This window comes from Podarcis pityusensis, assembly GCF_964106645.2.
Source record: "Podarcis pityusensis genome assembly, chromosome: 7".
Lineage (NCBI taxonomy): Eukaryota > Metazoa > Chordata > Lepidosauria > Squamata > Lacertidae > Podarcis > Podarcis pityusensis.
The window spans coordinates 88,158,282-88,179,948 of NC_138031.1; the positions used below are offsets into that span (position 1 = coordinate 88,158,282).

At 41.9% G+C, this 21,667-nt stretch overlaps 1 protein-coding gene across 1 annotated transcript; it reads left to right on the forward strand.

Moving 5' to 3' along the window:
* Positions 1-15,402, forward strand: DTD1 (D-aminoacyl-tRNA deacylase 1). Its single transcript, XM_081015241.1, has 5 exons — positions 1-136; positions 2,584-2,674; positions 4,100-4,335; positions 9,224-9,321; positions 15,227-15,402. Exons 1-5 carry the CDS (start codon positions 94-96, stop codon positions 15,380-15,382), a joined length of 624 nt encoding a protein of 207 aa, XP_080871367.1. The 5' UTR covers positions 1-93; the 3' UTR covers positions 15,383-15,402.
* The last annotated feature ends 6,265 nt before the right edge of the window (positions 15,403-21,667 follow it).

Consider the following 21,667-nt stretch of genomic DNA (forward strand, 5'->3'; position numbering starts at 1 on the left):
GAAGGGCGCTTCCTGCCTCTCCCGGAAGTGGCCTGACGCCACTTCCTGCTCCGCCGGCGGGGGGCCGGCCGACTCTCCTGAGGGCCCGGAGCCATGAAGGCCATCATCCAGCGCGTCGCCCGGGCCAGCGTGACAGGTGCCCCGCGTCCCCGCTCCCCTCCGGGTCTCCGCGCGAGCAGAGCCGGCCCTCGGGCTCCTGGGAAGCGCGCCTGGGCTGGCCAAGAGGATTCGCCGGCGGGGGGGGGGAGAGCCTGGGCTCCGTCTCCAGGGGCCTCTCAGGCAGGGCGGGGCAGAGTCCCTGCCTGAAACCCTCCAGGGCTGCTGGCACTCAGGGCAGACAAGCCTTTCTCAAGGGATCCCCCACCCGATGCTGTTGAACTACAACTCCCATCATCCCTAGCTAGCAGGGCCGGTGGTCAGGGATGATGGGAGTTGTAGTACCACAACATCTGGGAACCTCCCCCCCCACCAAGGTTGAGGTACGCAATACTAAGCTAAATGATCTGACTCAGCATCATGTAGCTTTCCATGTTGTTAAGCAGTTTAATTTGGTTCATTTGGGCCTTAGTAGAGACAACAGTTTCCTATTCTGCCACAGGTGTTAAAATGTTTAGTTTAGCTGTTGCAATGATCACTTACCACTGTAGTCTTAAAGGGCTACTGTGCTCTCTACATTTCATTCCCCACTGACCTCCGTATAAGGCAGCTTCCCATCTGTGTTCCTAATAGTGTCAGAAGTTCCTTGAGGACATGTCGTGCCTTTTAATCCCTGTGCTTGTGTCTGCATTGCTTTGGCAACAGGGAGCTGGCATGGAAGGTTAATTAATTAATTAGTTAATTAATTGCATTTGTATATCGCCCTTCATCCATAGATGAAGTGGTCTCAGAGTGGTTCACAACATAAAATTACAATACATTTAAAAAGACAAAATCAGACCAATAACAGCCCACCCACTCCCAATTTTCTCCTGTTTTCCCCCTTGTGTGAATAGGGCAAGCTGCTGGATAGCAGTTAGAGACTTGATAAGCACAGGGTTGCATCCATATCATCTAAGCAGAGCATCCCAAGGTGCCATAACGTTTAAGGAAGCAATCTTTAAATCCCAGCTTGGGCTTCGTGGGCCTGAACTGAGTGGTGGAGCTGCTGCCGCTTGCAAAGCACTCCTGCTCGCAGTAGTCATGGTTGAAGCTGCGAGAAAGGCAATAAAGCTGCCAATTTTTTTGCTGTGTGAGCTACAGGTCCCTGCATCAGAATGGGCAGATTTTGCCCAGTAGCTGGACTGGCTTAGGATCCCGTGGGTTCTTGGCCCAGCTCCCACCCTGGGGGTACTGGTGTACTCCACCTTTTAGGACAAGCCCTCACAACACATTTGAGCATATTGACAAGTAAATGCATCAAACTAAAAAAAATCCCTTCCAGCTCTATGATCCTGTTATCTTTTTGCCCATACCTGTACTGACCTCAGAAGTTGTAGTTTTGTTTATATTGTGTTTTTATGCTATGTTTTACTGCATACTACATACTGTTAGGCCTATAGACAATTTTAAATTAAATAAAACATAGCATGCCAACACCAAAAAAGCTATAAAGTCTCTAAGGCCTCTTACGAATTCAAGAGTTATAATCATGAAATTGATTAATTTGTTGTACAGTGGGGCTCACCCACAGCATTGCTTTGAGCCTGTTAGGTTAGGCAGGGTATAAATGTAAGAGAATAAACAAATATGCACTATGTATTGTTGCCAGATTGATTAAGTATGAATCCTGTGCATAAAATACCTCATGCAGAAGGAGAATTTTGATAGATGTATTTTTTCTTGCCATTCTAAGCACTGTGAGAACTTTATTAATAAAATGTCTCCCTTTGTTTAGCTGTAAGAGTACTCTGCTTCTATAATGAATGAAGCAAAAAACCCCACAAGAATGTGCACAAAAAGGCTGATTCATAAATTGAATTATATATGTGAATTATATATTCAGCATAAAATGCTAATAAGCAAAAAACAGAGTAGCTAGCATAAAGCACCCATTTCCAAATACATCCTTCATCAGTGTATATACATATTGTTGTAAAGCCAAACACATAAAACAAGAATTAATATCTGTTCAGTATACCATCTATAAACATTTTAAAACCATAGGACTATGCTGATATAAATAAAGCAACTATTACATACCAATCTTGGGCCAGATCACATAGCCATTTGGCAAAGTAAAAAAATAAGTGTTTCCAATAGCGTATGTATGCCTGTTCTTTGGGTCTTGGGGAGGAACCCAATGACTGTTTTCTTCTTACACTGTCGGACGCAGTATGGCTCTGAATAGCAGTTGCTGGGCATCAAAACTGGGAAGAACGCTGATGTGCTCAGGTTTGGCTGGCACGATTCCTATAAGCATTTCGTTGGTCACTGTGAGAGCAGGATCCTGGACTAGATGGGTCTTTCACTAGTATTTAAGGGGCAACAAACCAATGGCAGTAAGTTGGTTTATTAGAATCAGAAACTTTTAAAACTCCCTATAGTTTGCTAGGATATATAATTGCATGTGACAAGTTTAACCTATTTTTAAAAATTCCCCTACAGTTGGTGGGGAGCAAATTAGCTCCATTGGACAAGGCATTTGTGTCCTGCTGGGTATCTCAGTGGAAGACACTCAGAAAGAGCTTGAGCACATGTAAGTCAATCTAAAGTATAAAACTTTTTCTTTGTATTGTGCTTATATAAATTTTTCTTAATTTTTAACAATTTTGCATACAAATGCTAATTTTGTTTGTTTGTTCACTCATATGAAATATCCAGTCTCGCTTCTAGTCAGGCTTCTGAATTAACTAGCAGTACGCTTCCTGATGATGTTAGTTACTGAGCTAGGATATAAGGGCTCAGGCAGTCCTTAGGACAGCCTTTCTCAACTTTGTATCCCTAGCTACTGTTGGACTACAACTCCCATCATCCCTGGTCACTAATCCTGCTAGCTAGGGATGATGGGAGTTGTAGTCTGACAGCATCTGGGGAACCAAGGTTCAGAAAGACTTCCTTAGGGTATCCTGGACCCAGGTTGTTCAGAGCTTTGTATATTAATACAAGGACTTTGAATTTGGCCTGGTAACGTGTGTGCAGCCAGTGCAGATGTTTTAGGAGAGGTGCATGCTGTCAGCTATTTGTTTCTCATCAATCTAGCTGCTGCATTCTACATTACCTGGAGCTTCCGGACCAGGCCCAAAGGCAACCCCACATAGAGCACATTGCCGTAATCTAGTCTTCAGTTTACTAATGCATGGACTACAGTGGCCAGGCTATCCCAATATGACTAGCTGGCAAACCGGATGAAGCTGGTAAAAGATACTACTGGTCACACAGATCACTTGGGTTTCTAATTACACAGGAATACCCTCTTGCTATATATCTGCTCCTTCAGCAGGAATGCAACCCCATCCAGAACAGGCAGTTGGCTAGTCCCTGCATTAAGGCATCTAGTCCATGATTTTCACAGCCGTTCCCAGTTCAGCTGGTAAGGAGAAATAGAACTGCGTGTCATTGACATATTTATTACATCATGCTCCAGCCTAATAACCACTCACAATGGCTCAAGTAGGGGTTAAATATTACTGGGCACGAAAGAATGTCTGTGAAACTCCATAGTAGAAGTGCTGGGGGATGAAGAGCAATCCTTGAATGCTACTCTCTGGACCCAACCATGCAGGTAGAAACAAAGCCACTGTAATACAGTTATTCCAAAACCCATTCTACACAGTTGGTCTAGGACGATGCCATGGTCAATGGTACAAAATGCTGTTAGGCAGTAGAGTAGCAGGGTCACACTCCCCCCACATCACTCTCTTGATAAAAGTCACCCATCAGGCGACCAAGGCCGATTTCATTTCTGAAACCAGGCCTGAACTCCGGTTGAAATGGATCCAGATAAACCTTTAATTTACTAGATATGTTGACAAAATATGGAATCTTCAAGGTCTATGAATCTTTTCTTTATTCCATATTTTAAGGCTGTGGTTCCCCAGCCCTGCTTCATATTTATGTGGAATTGTAAGAATGATCTTATTTTGAGACAGGGACCTTTCTTGTCTTTTGGTTTTCAACTTAGGGTTAGAAAGATTTTAAACCTGCGTGTGTTTGAAGATGAAAGTGGCAAACACTGGTCCAAAAGTGTAATGGACAAGCAGTACGAAGTGCTCTGTGTCAGCCAGTTTACTCTTCAGTGTATCCTGAAAGGAAACAAGCCAGACTATCATATGGCAATGCCTACAGATCAAGCAGAGTCTTTCTACAACAGTTTCCTAGAACACCTTCGCAAATCATACAAGCCAGAGCTCATTAAAGGTAAGGCCAAATTAAAGAGTTGGATAAATGGGAAAAGCTTCCTACAGCACAATCCTATACATGTCTATTCAGAAGTGAGTCCCAAGGGGTTCAATGAGTCTTACTCCGAGGTGAATATGTGAAGAACCTAAATATACAATAAAACATGTTTGCCTTTTGGTAGTTGCTACTTTTATTTTGCCTTTTCCTATCAGTTAATGGGATAATTATTTCCTTAAATATGTGGATAAGGACCAGGAAAAGTACAATGGTTCCAGGACAAAAATGAAAACAAGTAGTCTTTTTGGACTGTTAAAACAAAATTCACAGGGACACTTGAATAACATTGCTTTGTTAATAAAGTGGAGTATCTGCATATAGATGTGCTGGATGGGGAAATGAGTGGAGAGACAAGACAGAAGCGAGTCACTGCAGATTGCAAGAGGGAGAGGTCAGAAAAGTGTGCAGGAAAAACTGAACTTGTGAAATGACAAGCCTGCCTCTCCTTTCTGCCCCTCTAAAGCCTGCTAGAATTGAGAGCTTGGTGTGTGCTCTGCCATAATATTGCCTTAGAACCCTGGCGTCTGAGAGCAACACATAGGCATGAACTCTTGGCTGACTAGGGCTAGCAGTAAGGCTGAAGGAAAGTAACTAGACTGTTGCTTGATTTCCATCAGCTTCACATATGTCATCTGCACCCAATTCCTCTCCCTCACAGAGTAAAGGACTGGGGTGTGTGTATGAGCTTGGCTCCAGAGAATGCGCTTTCTGAGGCAATTCCTTGCTTTAGCTATGACCTCCCCCCACCTCGATCCTCTTCTTGTCTTCATGAGGACCACCAATGTTTGCAATAACCTTTAGGTTACTCAAAACTTTCAGGCTTCATGTTCTCTCTCTCTCTCTCTTTTTTAAAAAATTAAAATTGAGAAAAAGATGTTTCCAGGTCCAGGCTCCGTGTTACCTTAGTTGTTTTGGTCTTAAAATGGTAATGGAGGGAAGCTTTTGTGTTGTTTAGAAGGGTGCCCCCAGATTATACAGAGGCCCACGGGAACACAGGACAAGATTCAGTCTTGCACCAGTGGCTGTGATGGACTTTCCTCTCCCTCTCCAGCAGTCCTGTGACGCCCAGTCTGCATCAGAGGTTCCTCCAACCTCTGGGAGCACATGGGAGACTGCTGTGATGGAGAAGAGCAAAGGACATTCCTGTTTGTGTGTGCAGTAGTCTGTTGCATAAGTGGGACATAACAGTTGGATATCACTCAGCAAAGCGAAGATATTGCCTTAGATATACTAAAAACAAAAGTGATCCATGCGGTTAATTAATTAATTAAAAGAATTTACATGTACAGTATTGTCTTTCATTTCATAATTAATCAGTTCGTGTAGTTATCTGGAAATTTATGCATGTATCTTTGTACTAGAGTCTTTGCAATTTTGGAAGTATTTTCTCCAATCCTTCTGCACTCTTGTCTATGACAAAATGTGAGGTGGCTCAGAGGTAGATCAGATCAACACTAACCCATACTGTTTGCTTTCTTTTCATGGACTAACAACTGGTTATATATCTTCAGAAAATTCTGGCACTTGATTGTATGTTCAATCCTGTTCCTGAAAAACTAACTTCCAAATTAATTTGCTTATACATATTGGAGGGAAAGCAAATGTTGAAAGAATCCCTGTATCTCTTCCCCACCTCATTAGAAAAGAAGCAGTTGGAGATTTGGAATGGCAGTTGGTTGGCTGGGAAAGTTTCAAGTCACAAGAAAACCTTGCTCAAAAGTTAGGAAAAGGGGATAGCTTAGTCGGTAAAGCATGAGACTCTTCATTTCAGGGTTTAGGGTTCAAGCCTCAGGTTGGGCAAACGATTCCTGCATCACAGGGGGTTGGACTAGATGGCCCTCATGGTGATTTCCAACTCTGCAATTCTATGAAACATGTAGCTTGGCCCTCACTAGAGATCTCTTGTGCTTTTTGGAGACTTCTGCCTTATAAAAAAATGCTCTGTACCTTTCTTTAGAAGTAGCATATTACCACCATGCCATTCTGTTTAATCTGTTTAATATTGTCATGTTTTATAGGAAGCATTTGTGCTTGAATGGGAGGAAATAAAACAGTAGATAGAGAAAAATGTTATGATTCAAAATCCTGATTGGTAGTGCAAAGATATAATCACTTATTGTTTTTCCTTTAGAAAGGAGCAGTGCCTGGTAGGGTTTAAATTAATTTCTAAAATGTCAGCTTCTTGTGACCTACTTTGTATTCAATGCAATGTAGTTATAATGGAGCTAATGATCTGCTGAATATGTGGATTGAAGCTTTTAGACATAAACATGTTAAAATAAAAGTTCTTGTAAACTGTCAAGTCTGAAAACTAAAGCATCAAATGGAACTCTTCTTATTCACTTCAGATTCTGTTATGATTAAGAACCAATCTTTAAAACGTATCACCAGGTACGTAGTTGTGGAGGAATTATATTCTTAGTTTACTTACTAAAATCTTTGCCAAGACACCAGCATCTTCAGCTTTTTTATTACTGTTAAAAGATTTGTAGCTCTTAGAGTCAAAAAGAAAGGGGGAGTAATAGTATATGAGAAATATAAATACAATGCATAAACTTTTAATTGAAGGAGCGATATTGTAAGTTTGGCAGAAGGAAAACTGTACTGCCACCTAGTGATTACTTGGCCAACAGCATAGCATCTTAAGCTAAGTGAAAAAATATTTCCTTGGAAAGAAACCTCATCCTGCAACTTTACTGTTTTATCAGTGGTTACATTAGACAAGGTTTCAAGGGCTATGGATGTATTCAGACAAAAACTGGCAAGAAGATGGATATCCCTGTAATTCTTTGCCACCCCTACGAATGGGGAAAATGCTCTTCGAAACAGAGTCCCATACCTACAAAAAATGTAAAGAAAAAGAAGGTACCTTTTATCATATGTGGTGGTCATGTAAGGCAATAAAGGCTTTCTGGGAAATTATATATAATGAACTGAAAAAAATGTTTAAAATAACTTTTGTTTAAAAAAAACAACAGAAGCCTTTTTATTCGGAATTGTAGGTACTGACATCCCAAAGGAACAGACTTTTTATGTATGCAACAACAGCAGCATGGATGTTACTAGCCCAGATAAGGAAAGAAGAAAGAGTCCCTATCAGAGAGGAATGGCAAACCAAGCTGTTAGACTATGCCAAAATGGCAAAACTGACCGGAAAGCTCAGGGACCAAGAAGACAAAAACTTCAAGAAAGAATGGGGAAAAAATTATAATTTATTAAGGAGACCACTGTAAGCAGATGAAAACATTAGCAGGATTTAATCTCACTTGTAATGTAACAAATACTATGAACAATATGGATAGATATAAAATATAGATTATGAAATAATATGCACTTGAAAATGACGGCGGAAGTCTCAAGATTCAGAGAAATCTCTTTATATGGCTATGTATTTGGTATTGTTATAAAGTTATATTTGTAAAATCAAATAAACACGATTTTTTAAAAAAGGGAAGGAGGGGAAACTGAAAGGGAAGGAGGCAGGTATTTGAAGCTGTTATTGCGAAGGCAGACACCACTGTTACAGAGAAGCTAGCGGAGGGAGTGTTCTGCTATTGGAGGGGAAACTGAAAGGGAAGGCAGACAGGCAGCAATTATATTGTCCCCCGCAGTTTGAAGGCTGTGACTTGCCTGCTCAATTTGTTTGAAACTGTTATCACGATGTGGATTTAATATTGATTTTAAATTACAGTGGTGCCCCGCAAGACGAATGCCTCGCAAGACGGAAAACTCGCTAGACGAAAGAGTTTTCCGTTTTGGAGGTGCTTCGCAAAATGAAGCTCCTATGGGCTTGCTTCGCAAGACGAAAATGTCTTGCGAGTTCCTGCGGTTTTTTTTCCCTTTCCCCCCCTTTTTCTAAGCCGTTAAGCCGCTTATCTGCTTATCCGATAAGCTGATAAGCCGCTAAAAGCCGCTAATAGCGCTAATCCGCTAATCCGTCAATGGGCTTGCTTCGCAAGACGAAAAAACCGCTAGACGAAGAGACTCACAGAACGGATTCTTTTCGTCTTGCGAGGCACCACTGTACATATAGCCACCCAGAGTGGCTGGGGAAACCCAGCCAGATGGGTGGGGTTATATATATCAATATTTAGAATCATAGAATCATAGAGTTGGAAGAGACCACAAGGGCCATCGAGTCCAACCCCCTGCCAAGCAGGAAACACCATCAGAGCACTCCTGACATATGGTTGTCAAGCCTCTGCTTAAAGACCTCCAAAGAAGGAGACTCCACCACACTCCTTGGCAGCAAATTCCACTGTCGAACAGCTCTTACTGTCAGGAAGTTCTTCCTAATGTTTAGGTGGAATCTTCTTTCATGTAGTTTGGATCCATTGCTCCGTGTCCGCTTTTCACCCAGCCCTACTGCTATAATCTTAGGCTAAAAGGATATAGAAAAGATAGTTACAAATTAGGTCCTTTGGCACACTCTTCCAACCGCGGGAGATCACTCTGATTCTTTAGGCTGGTAGGTGGCTGCCTGGGCTTCCATGCCCACAACACATCCAGATGGTAAACGACCCTTTCCTTTGAAGTCTGTTTTTTTATACAGTCCCAGGCAGCGAAATGCCAGTCTCTAGCCATCAGTGTGCCTCCCTTCTATGTTCTCAGCAGTGAGCCAAAGTTTATGTCCAGGTGCCAGACCTGTCCTCCTGTTGACTCCATTATCAAGGCCACCTGGCAGAACCCCTGTCTTTTGCCACGTCTTGTAAAGGGGCTAAATATATAGCAAAGAAGCATTGGAAGCAGGTGCACTGTGCAGTGACTGCTGTCGGCCACTATAAAAACCAAAGGTGGGTCTTAGGTAAATGTCCTCTTCTTCCCACTCAACTCTAATTTAATCTTTCAGATGGCAAATTCGGTGAATATATGCAGGTACATATTCAGAACGATGGACCTGTGACTATAGAACTGGAGTCTCCTGCCCCTCCCATTGACCCTAAGCAGGTAAGTTACATTGATGCTTTCCTTCATCTGACGTGTATCTTGTTATGAAAACAAGACTATGATCTTGTGTACATATTACTGGTGTCATTTTCAATGAGAAAGTGCTATTAAATTGAGAAGATCAAACTATTAAATTGTTGTTTAATGGTAATAGTTGTTGTAGTAATGGACCTGGTATTTAATGGATGCCCATAACTTCTACAATGTGGATTGGGATTGTTTCTAGAAATTGATGTTTATTAGTACTACTTTTGTGGCATCTGAGAACAGAAATATTTGACATGTAGCCATATATTTCAAAAGAGATGCAATTCATCAGCTTCAGATTTTATAAAACTTTCCCAAAGCTGTTAATCATATTTTGTGAAATTAAAATATTTATCCAGTAGATCCAAAGACGGCAGGTGTCATTATGTTTCATTTCATTAGTTCACCCACTTTTACCTCATTTTTTTTTTACATGCAGTAAAAAGAAGTGCTTGTGTGGTCTCTGTACCTAAGTCTCTCTGTCACCATATGCTTCTTTTTGTTCTAGTTTTATTTCTCATTGCTGCTTTATGTTCCTGTTATACTGTTTGCATATCTGTCACACATTGCACACAAATCAGTACTCTTTTCCTGTAGGAAAAGAGAACAAATAAGGGAATAATGTACAGGTCTCACAAGCAAGCTGAGCGTTTTTACTCAGATTTTCTTGAAATGGCATATTGTCCCCTATCCTTTTGAAAGCGACCACATTCCTTGTAAAAGAGAACTGACTTAGTGTGGCAAGGTGAGTCAGGAAGTTCAATTGAAATCTCAGGTCAGCTGTGGTTTCACTGAGTAGTTTGCCCAAGGTTACTTGGCAAAATGAAAATGAAAATAATGGCCTGCCTTACAGGGGTTGGGGCTTTGGGTACAGGTTACTGACATAATGTGTGCAAAGCAATTAAGAACACTATATGCATACAAAGGCTGTAAAGCTACAGTTAGTTCTGTTGAATTTGTTGGCACTTACTTCCAAGTAAACATGCTTAGTATCAGTTTGTAAGTATTAGGGCCAGAAGTGGACCCTTTCAGAATTGTAGGTGATGATAGTATATAGGGATACCAATTGGCTTTCTTAGGACTAAAGATTCCTGACCCAAGCCTTCCATTATGCAATCTTTATTAAAACAGATACAGAAGCAGTTAAGATATAACACCAAACAGTGGTTTGAAGTTGCATGAATAAGCAATTCAGAACATTCAGGCTCTCCTACTCCCCCTCCTTCTTCCATTGCATGCAGTAATTCTCTTCCTTCTATCCATGGCTTGCTGTTTGATGTGAACTGGTAATTTGTGATCTGCTTCAAAGGCAGTGGACATCTGTTTGTGAGGTTGAAGAGGGAGTTTGTGAATCTAAAGTTCCCAGCTGGCCTGATCTGCCCTGTACAAAGACAGAGCAACAAGGAGCCTCCTAGCATAGGGGTGTGATCCATATAGGCACAGCTAATTGCCACCCTCAGTAGGACCTACTAAATTAAAATTAAAAGGTAAGGTCCAAGTTATCCATATTGATACTCTGCTGCTAGGGGCCCATGGAGCTGCTAGGAGCCCATGGATACATTTGCAACCTGGAAAAACTAGTGGGCACCACAGTCTTGTATGCACTCACACCACTGCTCTTTCACCAGCAATAAGGCTTGATTGCCGAAGAATTGATGCTTTTGAATTATGGTGCTGGAGGAGACTCTTGAGAGTCCCATGGACTGCAAGAAGAACAAACCTATCCATTCAGAAGGAAATCAGCCCTGAGTGCTCACTGGAAGGACAGATTGTGAAGCTGAGGCTCCAATACTTTGGCCACCTCATGAGAAGAGAAGACTCCCTGGAAAAGACCCTGATGTTGGGAAAGATGGAGGGCACAAGGAGAAGGGGACGACAGAGGACAAGATGGTTGGATAGTGTTCTCAAAGCTACCAGCATGAGTTTGACCAAACTGCGGGAGGCAGTGGAAGACAGGAGTGCCTGGCGTGCTCTGGTCCATGGGGTCACGAAGAGTCGGACACGACTAAACGACTAAACAACAACAACAAGGCTTGGAGAAATATCATTTTTCAAGCCTAATGTGGGGAGGAATTCTGGAGAATGTAGCACTAATCTTCCTCCCCAGTGGCAATATCCAGGAAAAGCACCTCCCCCTACAATCACAGAATTAGGCTAGAAAAAAGCCTTAATTGGATCCAATTATTGGAGCCAATAAAAAGGCTTTTTTTCCAACTCTTAATTGCAGCAATAAGGGCAATTCTAGATGGGAGTAGTAGCTGGGGAAAGAAAGAGTAATCCTTTACTTTCTAGCTCTGTCTCCACCTGAAAGTATCCTCCTCAGATGTAACTTGGCTTCAGACAAGCCTTCTGTTGGCTAATTGCAGCGTGTAGCTGTTTTCAGTGAGGTTGGGGGTCATAGAATTGTAGAGTTGGAAGCAACCCCAAGGGTCATCTAGTCCAACCCCCTGCAATGCAGGAATCTCAACTAGATCATACTTGACAGATATCATACTTTACATCTCTGCTGTAAAACCTCCAAGGAAGGAAAGTCCAGCACCTCCTGAGGGTGTCTGTTCCACCGTCGAACAACTCTTGCTGTCAGAAAGCTCTTCCTGATGTTGAGTCAGAATCCCATTTCTTGTGACTTGAAGCCTTTGGTTCAGGTCCTAGCCTCCAGAGCAGGAAAAAACATGCTTGCTTCATCTTCCATGTGACAGCCCTTTAGATACTTGAAATTGGCTTTCATACCTCCTCTCAGTCTCCTCTTTACCAGGCTGAACATACCCAATTCCCTCAATTGTTCCTTATAAGGTTTCCAGACCCTGGATCACCTTGCTTGCCCTCCTCTGCACGCGTTCCAGCTTGTCAGCACCCTTCTTAAATTGTGGTGCCCAGAACTAGACACAACATTCCAGGTGTGGTCTGACCAAGGCAGAATAGAGTGGGAGTTGTATTTTTATTTTAAATTGTAGTAATTGGGCGGGATTCAACATTGTGCTATGGTGAACGCAATGAAATTTAGTGTGAAAATTGCAGCTTGCCAGACAGAATGATCCCCCCTCCCTCCCCCCATGCACTGTTCTGGAGGGTTCTTCTCACTCCCCACAAGCCAACTTTGGGGAGCTCCTGGGATGAAAGGGGGCAAAAACCTTGTTGTGCAAGTAGAAGTTCTCATGCAGATGAATTTGTTCTAAAGTCACTTCAATGACTCTCTGTTCTTTTTGTAAAGTGTTTTGAGGTGTTTTACAATCAAGTGGGATATAAATTGTTTGAAATAAAATAAATAACTAAAATTCAATTTGGTTCATGCTTTCTGATTCTGCTTTGTTGGCTAATTGAAAACGATGGTTTAACCATTCAAATATCACATAAGCTTCAATGTTTCCTTAACCATGGTTCATTGCAATGCGTGAATGAGCCCACGTGTTTCTTCTTTACTTTAGAACTTAGTATGATGGTGCTGAGCACACGATTGATTTTACAGCATATAGAGAAGGGGTAATGTTGTGGCAAAGCCTTGGCATTGTTGGCTGCTAGAGTGAGTGAAATTGTGGACACAGTGGCAGTCATTGTTCATATCCAGTGAACGACAACAACAACAACAACAACAACAAATTATTTATACCCCGCCCTCCCCAGCCTCAGGACGGCTAAATGCATCTGACTTGATTTAAGAACATTAACCAGCACCACAGTCTTATTCATACTTGGGAGGAAGCCCCCTTGAACAATAAATTTGAGCGCAAGGGTGTGGTTTAGAGGGCGGAGTGTTGGACTAGGGATCTGGGAGGCCAGGGCTCGAATCCCCACTCGGCCACGAAGTTCACTGGGCGCCCTTGGGCCACTCACTTCTTCTCAGCCTAATCTACCTCACGGGGTTGTTGTGGGGATTAAATGAAGAAAAAGAGAAAAAGGTGGGATATAAATGCAACAAAGAAACAAATAAGCCTAGGCTTGAATCGTCCCACACATTCTCTCCCCTGCAATGGTAGGGAAATACTCTTCAAGTCCACCCAAAGAAATTAGATGTGGGGGGGGGGGGGGAGAGGCTGGTCTGCTGCTTTTAAGAGATCCATCATGAATGAACATTTTGAACTCATTGAAGCTTATGTGATTTACCTTCTCTGTGACTGGGCCTTACCTTGGTAACTGTTGCCAAGGGAGCCGTGTACACAAAGAACGGTCATTCTCCATGGCAGTGCTAGGAGTTTTAGGAGGCCCTTTTAATTTTTCTCTTTCAAAGCAACCCAAACTCTCTTATTCTGATGAGATTCTTTTAATCTATTCTACTGTGTTTCAAAGACATAATTTACGTCCCTGTGAAGTTCACACCAATTGAAATAGATTTGAAAGAAAAAACTCTTCATGGTCCTTCTGAAGGACTTTATATCTAACTGGAAATGCTTCATTGTGACGAAGAGTGATGCTGTAGGACTTAAATGATGATACCTGGGGGCAGAGGGACCTCAAGGAGGCCTGCATGTACTGAAAATGTACCACACTCACTTAATACTCCTAGAAGAGGAATATTAGTTTGAATTTTTAATGCCCATTCTGCAATAGAAGTGATTGCAGAAGTGATTAAACTGATCCCGTTTGTTCTTATTGTCCATAAGGAAATCAATCCTCTACTATTTCTGACCCATATTTTGGAGGTGCAGCCTGAGATAAGGAAGCAGGGAGGGGCTGAACTGTCAATGAGTCTGTTGTGCTTTTAAACATCACACATCGTTATGCAGCTAAATAGGTGGTAATAACATCATTTTAATTATGTGTGATCGTTGCCAGTTAATTTGTGTTTTGAGTAGGGGTTTATGTTATCAGTTCACAGGAACATCTTGACTGGAGTAAATTTTGAAGTTAGTATAAATCATTTTTAGTTTCTAGACAGGGCACCTGGGGATGGATTTGTCCACTGAGAACATAGATAGGCAAATAATGTCTTGGTGTAATGACTCCACAGTAATGTCAGCTGCCTGTTACACTAATTGAAATCATTTTGCATGGTGATGTCTTAATATATTCAAGGACAAGGTAAACTCAGAAGAGAAGGGAATTCATACTTTCCTTATGTCTCTGTATTGGTATCCTGACACCCTTCACAGTCATCTCAAGCTTCCAGTCTCTGCTATTAAACTTCTTTGCTTCTTACCTGACTGTAGCTCCTTGCTTGTCTATTGTTGCACACCTTTTTGCATTTATTTTTTACAAAAACAAACCTTTTACTCTGGTACCCTGATATAGGCAAAATGTGAAGTTACTTTCTCTGTCCTATTTTGAATAGTCTCTGGGGATAAAATGCACCTCAGCACAGATGTTTGGTAGTTTCAGTGTTCATTTCAGCAAAAGTAAATTGCACCCTTGTAGCTAAGTAAGTAAAGCATAACTTTTTAGAAAATTGAAAAGGTGGGGCAGAGGAAGGAAACATCACAGGACAACTGGCCCCTTAATTGTTGAGGAATACAAAGAGTATGATGTGACTCAAGTTTGCTTTAAAAAAAATGCTAATAAAGTTTTACAAATATTTCAAACAGATGCCGGAAGGGTTAACACCTGTTACTTAAGATGAATGTCCATGTTACTAAAGAAAGCTTATACTATTGGAATACTGTACACATGGTAATTTCATTATATCATGCTGTAATTTGTGTTTGTAATTCATTTTTTAAAAGACAAAATATGTGTCTTTTGCACAAATCCCAAGGTTCCGTAGCAGTAGATGATTCCCGGCAGAAAATTAGATTTGGTGCATAATCTTCCTAAGAGATGCCAAAGTTTTAAGTTTTTTGTTTTTTTAATGCAGTGGTCTGTTCAAAATATTTTCAGTGCTGCTGAGCTGCCTCAGTCTCTAGTGTGCATTTATGAAACTTCTTGTTTTGTTTTACTTTGCAAACAGCTGGCAAAACTTGAGAAACAGCAGCAGAGGAAAGAGAAGACCCGGATGAAGGCACCCTCTGAATCAAGCAGAGAGAGAAATGTTCCTAGAAGTAAAAATGATCCTAGTGCAAGCAGTGGGGCTGAGGGGGATGTGTCTTCGGAAAGGGAACCGTAACTTATGAAAAACAGGCTCAGGTATGGACCCTTGTTTCCCAGCTAATATCTTGAACTCACTCTTTGCATGCTTCAGTGCAGGGTGAAGGGGAATTCATGAATGCATAGTTCCTAATATTTTCAATTATTTCCTTGGTGCTTAAAAACATTGAGCTAAACCATGATCAACTCTCATATAATCCAGGGATGAGAAGAGGGTAAGTTGGTCTTCTGCAGGGATGTGGGATCTGTGGCTTTCCAGATGTTGCTGGTCTACAACTTCCATCCTCCCCGACCACTGGCCATTTTCACTGTAGTTGATGGGAGTCTGGCAATGTCTAGAGGGCAACAGGTTCCCAACCCCTGGTCTATTAGTTTGCCAACTAGCAGCTGCTAGTTGCTGAGATTCTTACAAACAGTTGACTTCTCCAGCAAACTTCATGCATTTTTAAGCAAAACTGTATATGACTTAGCACTGATTACTTATGCCATAACAGTTAAGAGAACCTGAGTGTATATTGTTGTTTTGTGAATTTAAAGCAAGTTAACAGATCATGGCAGATAATGAGGACTAGACCATGCAAGACCGAAGGCAGCCTGTTCCTGGCCTACTCAGCTCTATTCATGCTGGCCTCCCATTCTTCCATTATCTTCTCTCAGTCAGTTTGACATGTCTCTGCTAAATTTTGTTGACTGCTGTTGAGATAATTTCTCTCCTGCCATCACTCTTTGCATGCACTTCAAGCTTTGGGTCCTTTTAATATTCTCTTTCCAAATGACTTAAAATTTCTTCCTCCTCTTTCCTTATGCTTAGCTTTTGCTCTTTTGGCACATAATAACTGTTACAAGGTCTAAAGGCTGGTTGGCAACCAAAAATCAGCCCCAGCACATGACCCGTTCTGTTTGCATTACAGATAGTCACATGGCAAATCTGTTGTTTAACTTTTCCGTTGGGTTTCTTGACCCACTGCTGCACAGCTTTTTCTGGAAAAGTAAAAATCAGAGTCTCTGGATCATCTGGATGTAGCTCAGACTGTGGCTTCTGCACATTGATAGCGTCTCCCCTCTTGCAAATGGAGACAACAGTGGCTTGTGCCACTTCCATGTGACCTATGGCTTCCTTGGGGATGCAGGAAGAAGTTGTGATGCCAAAAGTAGTATAAAAATAAGACGGTTGCTATTCCTTTGGGCATTCCTAATTTGAGATTAACATAGCATGTCACCCAGAAATGAAACGGGCTATTTTGAATGGGATGCATCATGCTGCACAAAAGATTTATTGGGGCAGAAAGTGAAAACAATAAGCCCTTATGATAAGCAGGGCGTGATCCCACTGGCCAGTCTTTCCACAAACAGCTCATGCTCAATAGTGTCAAAGGATGCATCATTTAGGTTGCAATTATCCCAGTCCATCTCTAGGTGGAGTTGGTCAGCCAAGGCCACGGTAACATTGTTTTTGCCATGCAGAGGCTGAAAGCCAGACTGGCAGGAATCCAGAAAGCTGATAGAATCCAGGTGTGCCTGAAGTGATCAGGCTACTCCTCACTCAGAAACCTTCCCCAAAAAGGGAAAGTTCAAAACAAGGTAGTAGCTGTTTGGAGAATCTGCATCCTGGTTTGTGTTTGTTTTTCTCCAGAGCAGAAACTAAGCAACCACAGATTTGATGCCATAAAATAGTATCTAACAAATCCTTCTCGCTTTTTGTGGCTGGATTTTATTAACTTTGAGTGGACATTGGTCCCATTTTAAAAGTGATTACTTGGGAGGAATGAAGTTGAAGGAGATTTAAAAGTTGTAACAGTTACTTGGAAAATGGGGGTGGTGGTGGAATAAGATAATAAAATGAAGGGCCCCCACTGTTATGTTGAACAGGTTTCTGTTTAACTAACATTAAAGTTATCTGACACAATCTCTTTCACATGCCACCTCCCTTAATCCTTTCCCCCTTAGGCTGATGAGATGGCTACTCTACTCTGACCACTCCACATGTCCCTTGACCCCTTGACCTCCTGACTCCCAGTTGCCTTCTCCCCCATTTTTATTGCCTTTCAGCCACTATGTCATCAGCCAATTTTTCTCTGTCCCTTTCCTTATTGAATGCAAACATGCCATCACCTTTCCTATTCTAAAAAACAACAACCCACAACTGAGAATGGGTTTTACTTTGCTAACCAGCAGCCAATTTCATCTGTGAAAGAAGTTGATATTTCAGGTATCCTTTTCTACCACTTCATTTGCAAATCCAAAGGTTGGTGCTCTGGCATTTATCACGGTGCTCCATGTGCCAGAAGTGGTTTAGTCCTGCTGGCCACATGACCTGGAAAAGCTGTCTGTGGCCTGAAGCAAGATGAGTGCCACACCCCATAGTCAAAGTTGACTGGACTTAACCATGCAGGGGTCCTTTACCTGGGCTACCTTTGATACAGTTGATCATCCTCCTCAGCTTGACTTCATCTGTGTTTCTTTCCCCTTCCTGTCTGATCACTGATTTGTTCCCACTGGGCGAAGCTCCTCTTTAGCCTTTCCCTTCTCTGATTGATTTCTCAAGGTTCTTTTCTTGGTTTTCTTCTATTCCTATTCCACTCTTTTCTTTGTGGGGGGAACTCCATAAAGGCAAATTATTTTCAGTATCCTATGACAACATCTAGCTATATATCACCTTATCCTCCCCTCTGCCTCGTGCCCCTCTCTCTGCCTGCTTGTTGTGTGTTTCCTCTCACTTGTTATGACTAAATCTCTTGTTCATGCCTTGGTCTTTCTTACCCCTCCAGATATCATTCTTATTTCTATCCCAAACTCTTCTGTGAGAATCTATCACTTCTGTCTCCCATACTTTTCTGTTTAATTTTGTATAGCAAAATTAACCTTTTGTAAAAGGTAAGAGTGGTGGGGATAAATGGGCCAATTTCAGATTGGAAAGAAGTAGAAGCTGGTGATAGTTTGGCTGTGTGCTGTTCATGCCTTGGATTAAGGATGAGGTGTGGCTTGGCAGGGTTGCACACTTTACGCAAAATGTGGACCCTTAGACATTGGTGTGCTTGGAGAGGGACTGAAATCGTGAAAAATCAAGCTACTGTGTTGGGTGCATCCTCAGTTCCCTCTCTTTCTGCCAGTATATTGGTTGTGACATCCTGTTAGAACGAATAAGAAAGGACCAGGTATTTCTTGCTGCTGCCCGTGTGACAGCTGATAGTCATGCAGGAATCCTGGAAGCATCACAGTTGTTAGAAAGTACAGTTTTAATCAAGGTATCAGAAGTGTGGGAAATCCTGCTAATGAGTAATATATAAATAATATTTCAAAAGATTAACAGTTTTCAAACTGATGTTTAAAATGAAGCTGTCTCCTTGTTTATTAAGGTGAGGAAAAGCAATGGCAATATAAAATAATACTGTGTGTTTGGTGAATATCAAGCTCTCCCTCCATGTCTTGTGATACTCCACTTCTTGCTTTGACAGAAAAACTCCATCAGAAGCTTCTGGCAATCTTTTCTATTCATTAGCTGACAGCACTCAATTCCTACACGAACAAATTGGGACAGAAAGAGCATTTGGAACAGAGAAGTAAGATGTTACGGACCTGCACCATGTTGCATTCAGGAACAATCAAAGGGATGTTACCTGTCTCCATTGCTAAAATGCTTAAAAGTGGGGGTAGTAAAGGACATTTTTCTGGTTTTCTGGTTCTTATGTTGTTGTTACTGAAGTGTGCCTGCCATATCTGTCTGGTTGGTTCCCATGTAAATGGGAAGTGATCAGATATTCCACATGGTTCTTGGCACACATCTACAAATGCTTTTGTCATGGCAAGTGTCTCCACCTACTTCTTGCAGTGAATATGGCAAGCCCACTTGTAGTGGGGAAGAGGGGTTGGAGGATTGGGGGCAGAGGACGATCCTGCAGCTGTCCTGTGTTCTGGATAGGCTCCTAGCACATTGGAAAAATAGCTTCCCTCCCCCAAACTCTGTTATTGAGGGAGCCTGGGGCTCTTCAGTGTTGCGCTGTTCTTTTGGAGCCACACTTAGTGTGGCGTTCTCCAGGCCACTTCTTGAACTTGGAACTGGGGAAGGGAACAGGGGCTTGTCTGTAACCTCATGTTGAGCTCCAGAGGCACTTGGAACACCTTCCAAACTCAGAATGATGTTAGAGCCATCTGACATTCTGGTAGTGTGGGTAGTGTGCCACCAGGAACTATGAGAAGATGCAGGCCATGCAGAAGGGGCCTCCACTGCAACTCCTCCCAACCCCTTCCAGAAACCGGAACCATGTTGTTCTGAGAGCGCCTGCAGCACAGGCTCCTCTGATGTGGCACAAGGTGATAGAGGAAGGAACTCTCTGCAGCAGCTCTTTCATCAGCATCGTGTAAGAAGAGGGCCATTGTTACTGAATGAGGAATGGTGGTTTTTTTCTGTACAGGTTGTAGCAGTCCTGCTTGTATGAGCTATTGATCATATGCTTTGGTTTTATAAAATCAGGTTTTTTTCCTTACATTTTCACTTGGAATCTAAAGAGTAAGCTTATATTTTGATTCTGTTGGTGTGATGTCACTCGTGTCTCTTTTCATAGCCCTGTATATGCCTGTTGTATTGTCTATGTGTGTCTGGCTGTACAATTTGTGGGAAATAATTGAATTTAAATGAGACTGATTTGCCTGTTATTTATTTATTGTGAACAGTGTGTGTCTCTGTGTGTGTGTGTGTCTTTTAAACTTTTTGACAGAGAGAAAACCTTTAATAAAGTGTGCCTCCTGAGTACTTCTTCTGTAGGATGTCTGTTCTTTTAGGAAATTCAGTGAGGCTTATCCATGCAAACGGCATGGCGTATCAAAATTACCTCTTAAATCGGTATTTATACATAAGTGTGTCACAATCAGCCTTCTCAAAAAAGCTTTGCCACATTTCTTTCATGAGGTACATTCAGTATGTCACATTGTTCTGGCCACTGACTGCCAAATTACACATTGAATGCAGACGTACGTAACTGTAGCTCTTAGACCTCCTCCGCCCCACAGTATTTCTGCACTTGAAACCCAGTGGGGAGGAAAGCTGCAGTGGGGGTGGATTTGGAACAGGAGAAAGGTTGAACACTCCCTTACCACCTGCTACTTCTGCACTCCCAGAAGCCTTTTTCTCCTCGAAAAGGGCGGTTTGTGTTTGTGTTCTGTGTCTGATGGCATTTCTACCTGAGCCAGCAAAGGCAGTCTGGCCTTACCAAGCAGCGTTGTGCAAAGAGAGCAGAGACAGCAGATTGCAAATTGCTGTTGTTTGTGCTGGTAAGTCAGGGAATTTCAGCCCCCTCTAATCCACAGCTTGGCGGATGCCATCTGCTTTGCCAAATATGCCATTCTGTATCTTTGTTTTTATACCAGAGTCTGTGGCACAGGACTTCTAGGAAAGAACAGCAATTTAAAATCCTATTGTAGTCAGATAGCTTGTCAGGTCAAGCAGCTCTGCTATATATGTGCTTTTAGGGGTTCTATGTGTTTGGATTCATTATATATAACTATAGATTAGATCTTCATTCCAGTTGTTACTTGCCTTGACCTTTCAGACTGTTAGGCTGCAGATCTGTATAGTCAACATACTGAAGCATTGAAGACCCTGGAACTTGGTTTTTAGGCTTATTGGTAAGGACTGTTCAAACATGTAGCGTGTGATACATGTCTGGAAAACTACATTTCAGATACACATGTCAGTGAACATATCTGAAGCTACCTGGTGAGTGTATACTTGGTGGCACATAGAGATTTCCTGGCCAGTAGTGTATGGAATGGCCTAAAGTTCAAAAAGAATTCAAGCTTCCCAAAGTTCTTTTCATTTTCTGAGTGACTCAAAGAAGCCATACCCCAACACTGATGTAGACTCTCTCTTTCAATATCATGGGATCAGCCTCTTGTATTTTTTCCAGTGTTATTATGGATGTTGTTATTATCATTCAAATCTATTTACTCCATATTATTTCTGGAGAAGATTTAGGGGAAGGGTTTACCCACCTGAAATTGTACTGGACAGAGGTAACAGTTGTTCCACTGCAGGCTAACAAAGCAATTGTTATAAGTTGTGGTGGCTCACCGCTTGTCTTGAGGACCAGATTCAAATATGGTCAACCAGAGTTGACCAGGGCAAAAGACAATGGAAATTTCCCTCTAGTGTAATAAAACAAAACACAAATAAAAAACATCCACCCAAGCAGCTTCTCTCTCCATTAATTGTTATCAAAACACCTTTCTTCCAAAACAAAGTATCATTTGTCTCCCCAAAAGAGTGGTTTTCACACACATCTCATTTGCAGTTTCATGCATGAAGTAA

Bases quoted from the DNA above. Each gene is read 5' to 3' on its own strand.
- DTD1 (XM_081015241.1), top strand. From the start codon at position 94: ATGAAGGCCATCATCCAGCGCGTCGCCCGGGCCAGCGTGACAG. The intron at 2,675-4,099 runs GTAAGTCAATCT...TTTTCAACTTAG, and splicing joins CAGAAAGAGCTTGAGCACAT to GGTTAGAAAGATTTTAAACC. The intron at 4,336-9,223 runs GTAAGGCCAAAT...TTAATCTTTCAG, and splicing joins CAAGCCAGAGCTCATTAAAG to ATGGCAAATTCGGTGAATAT.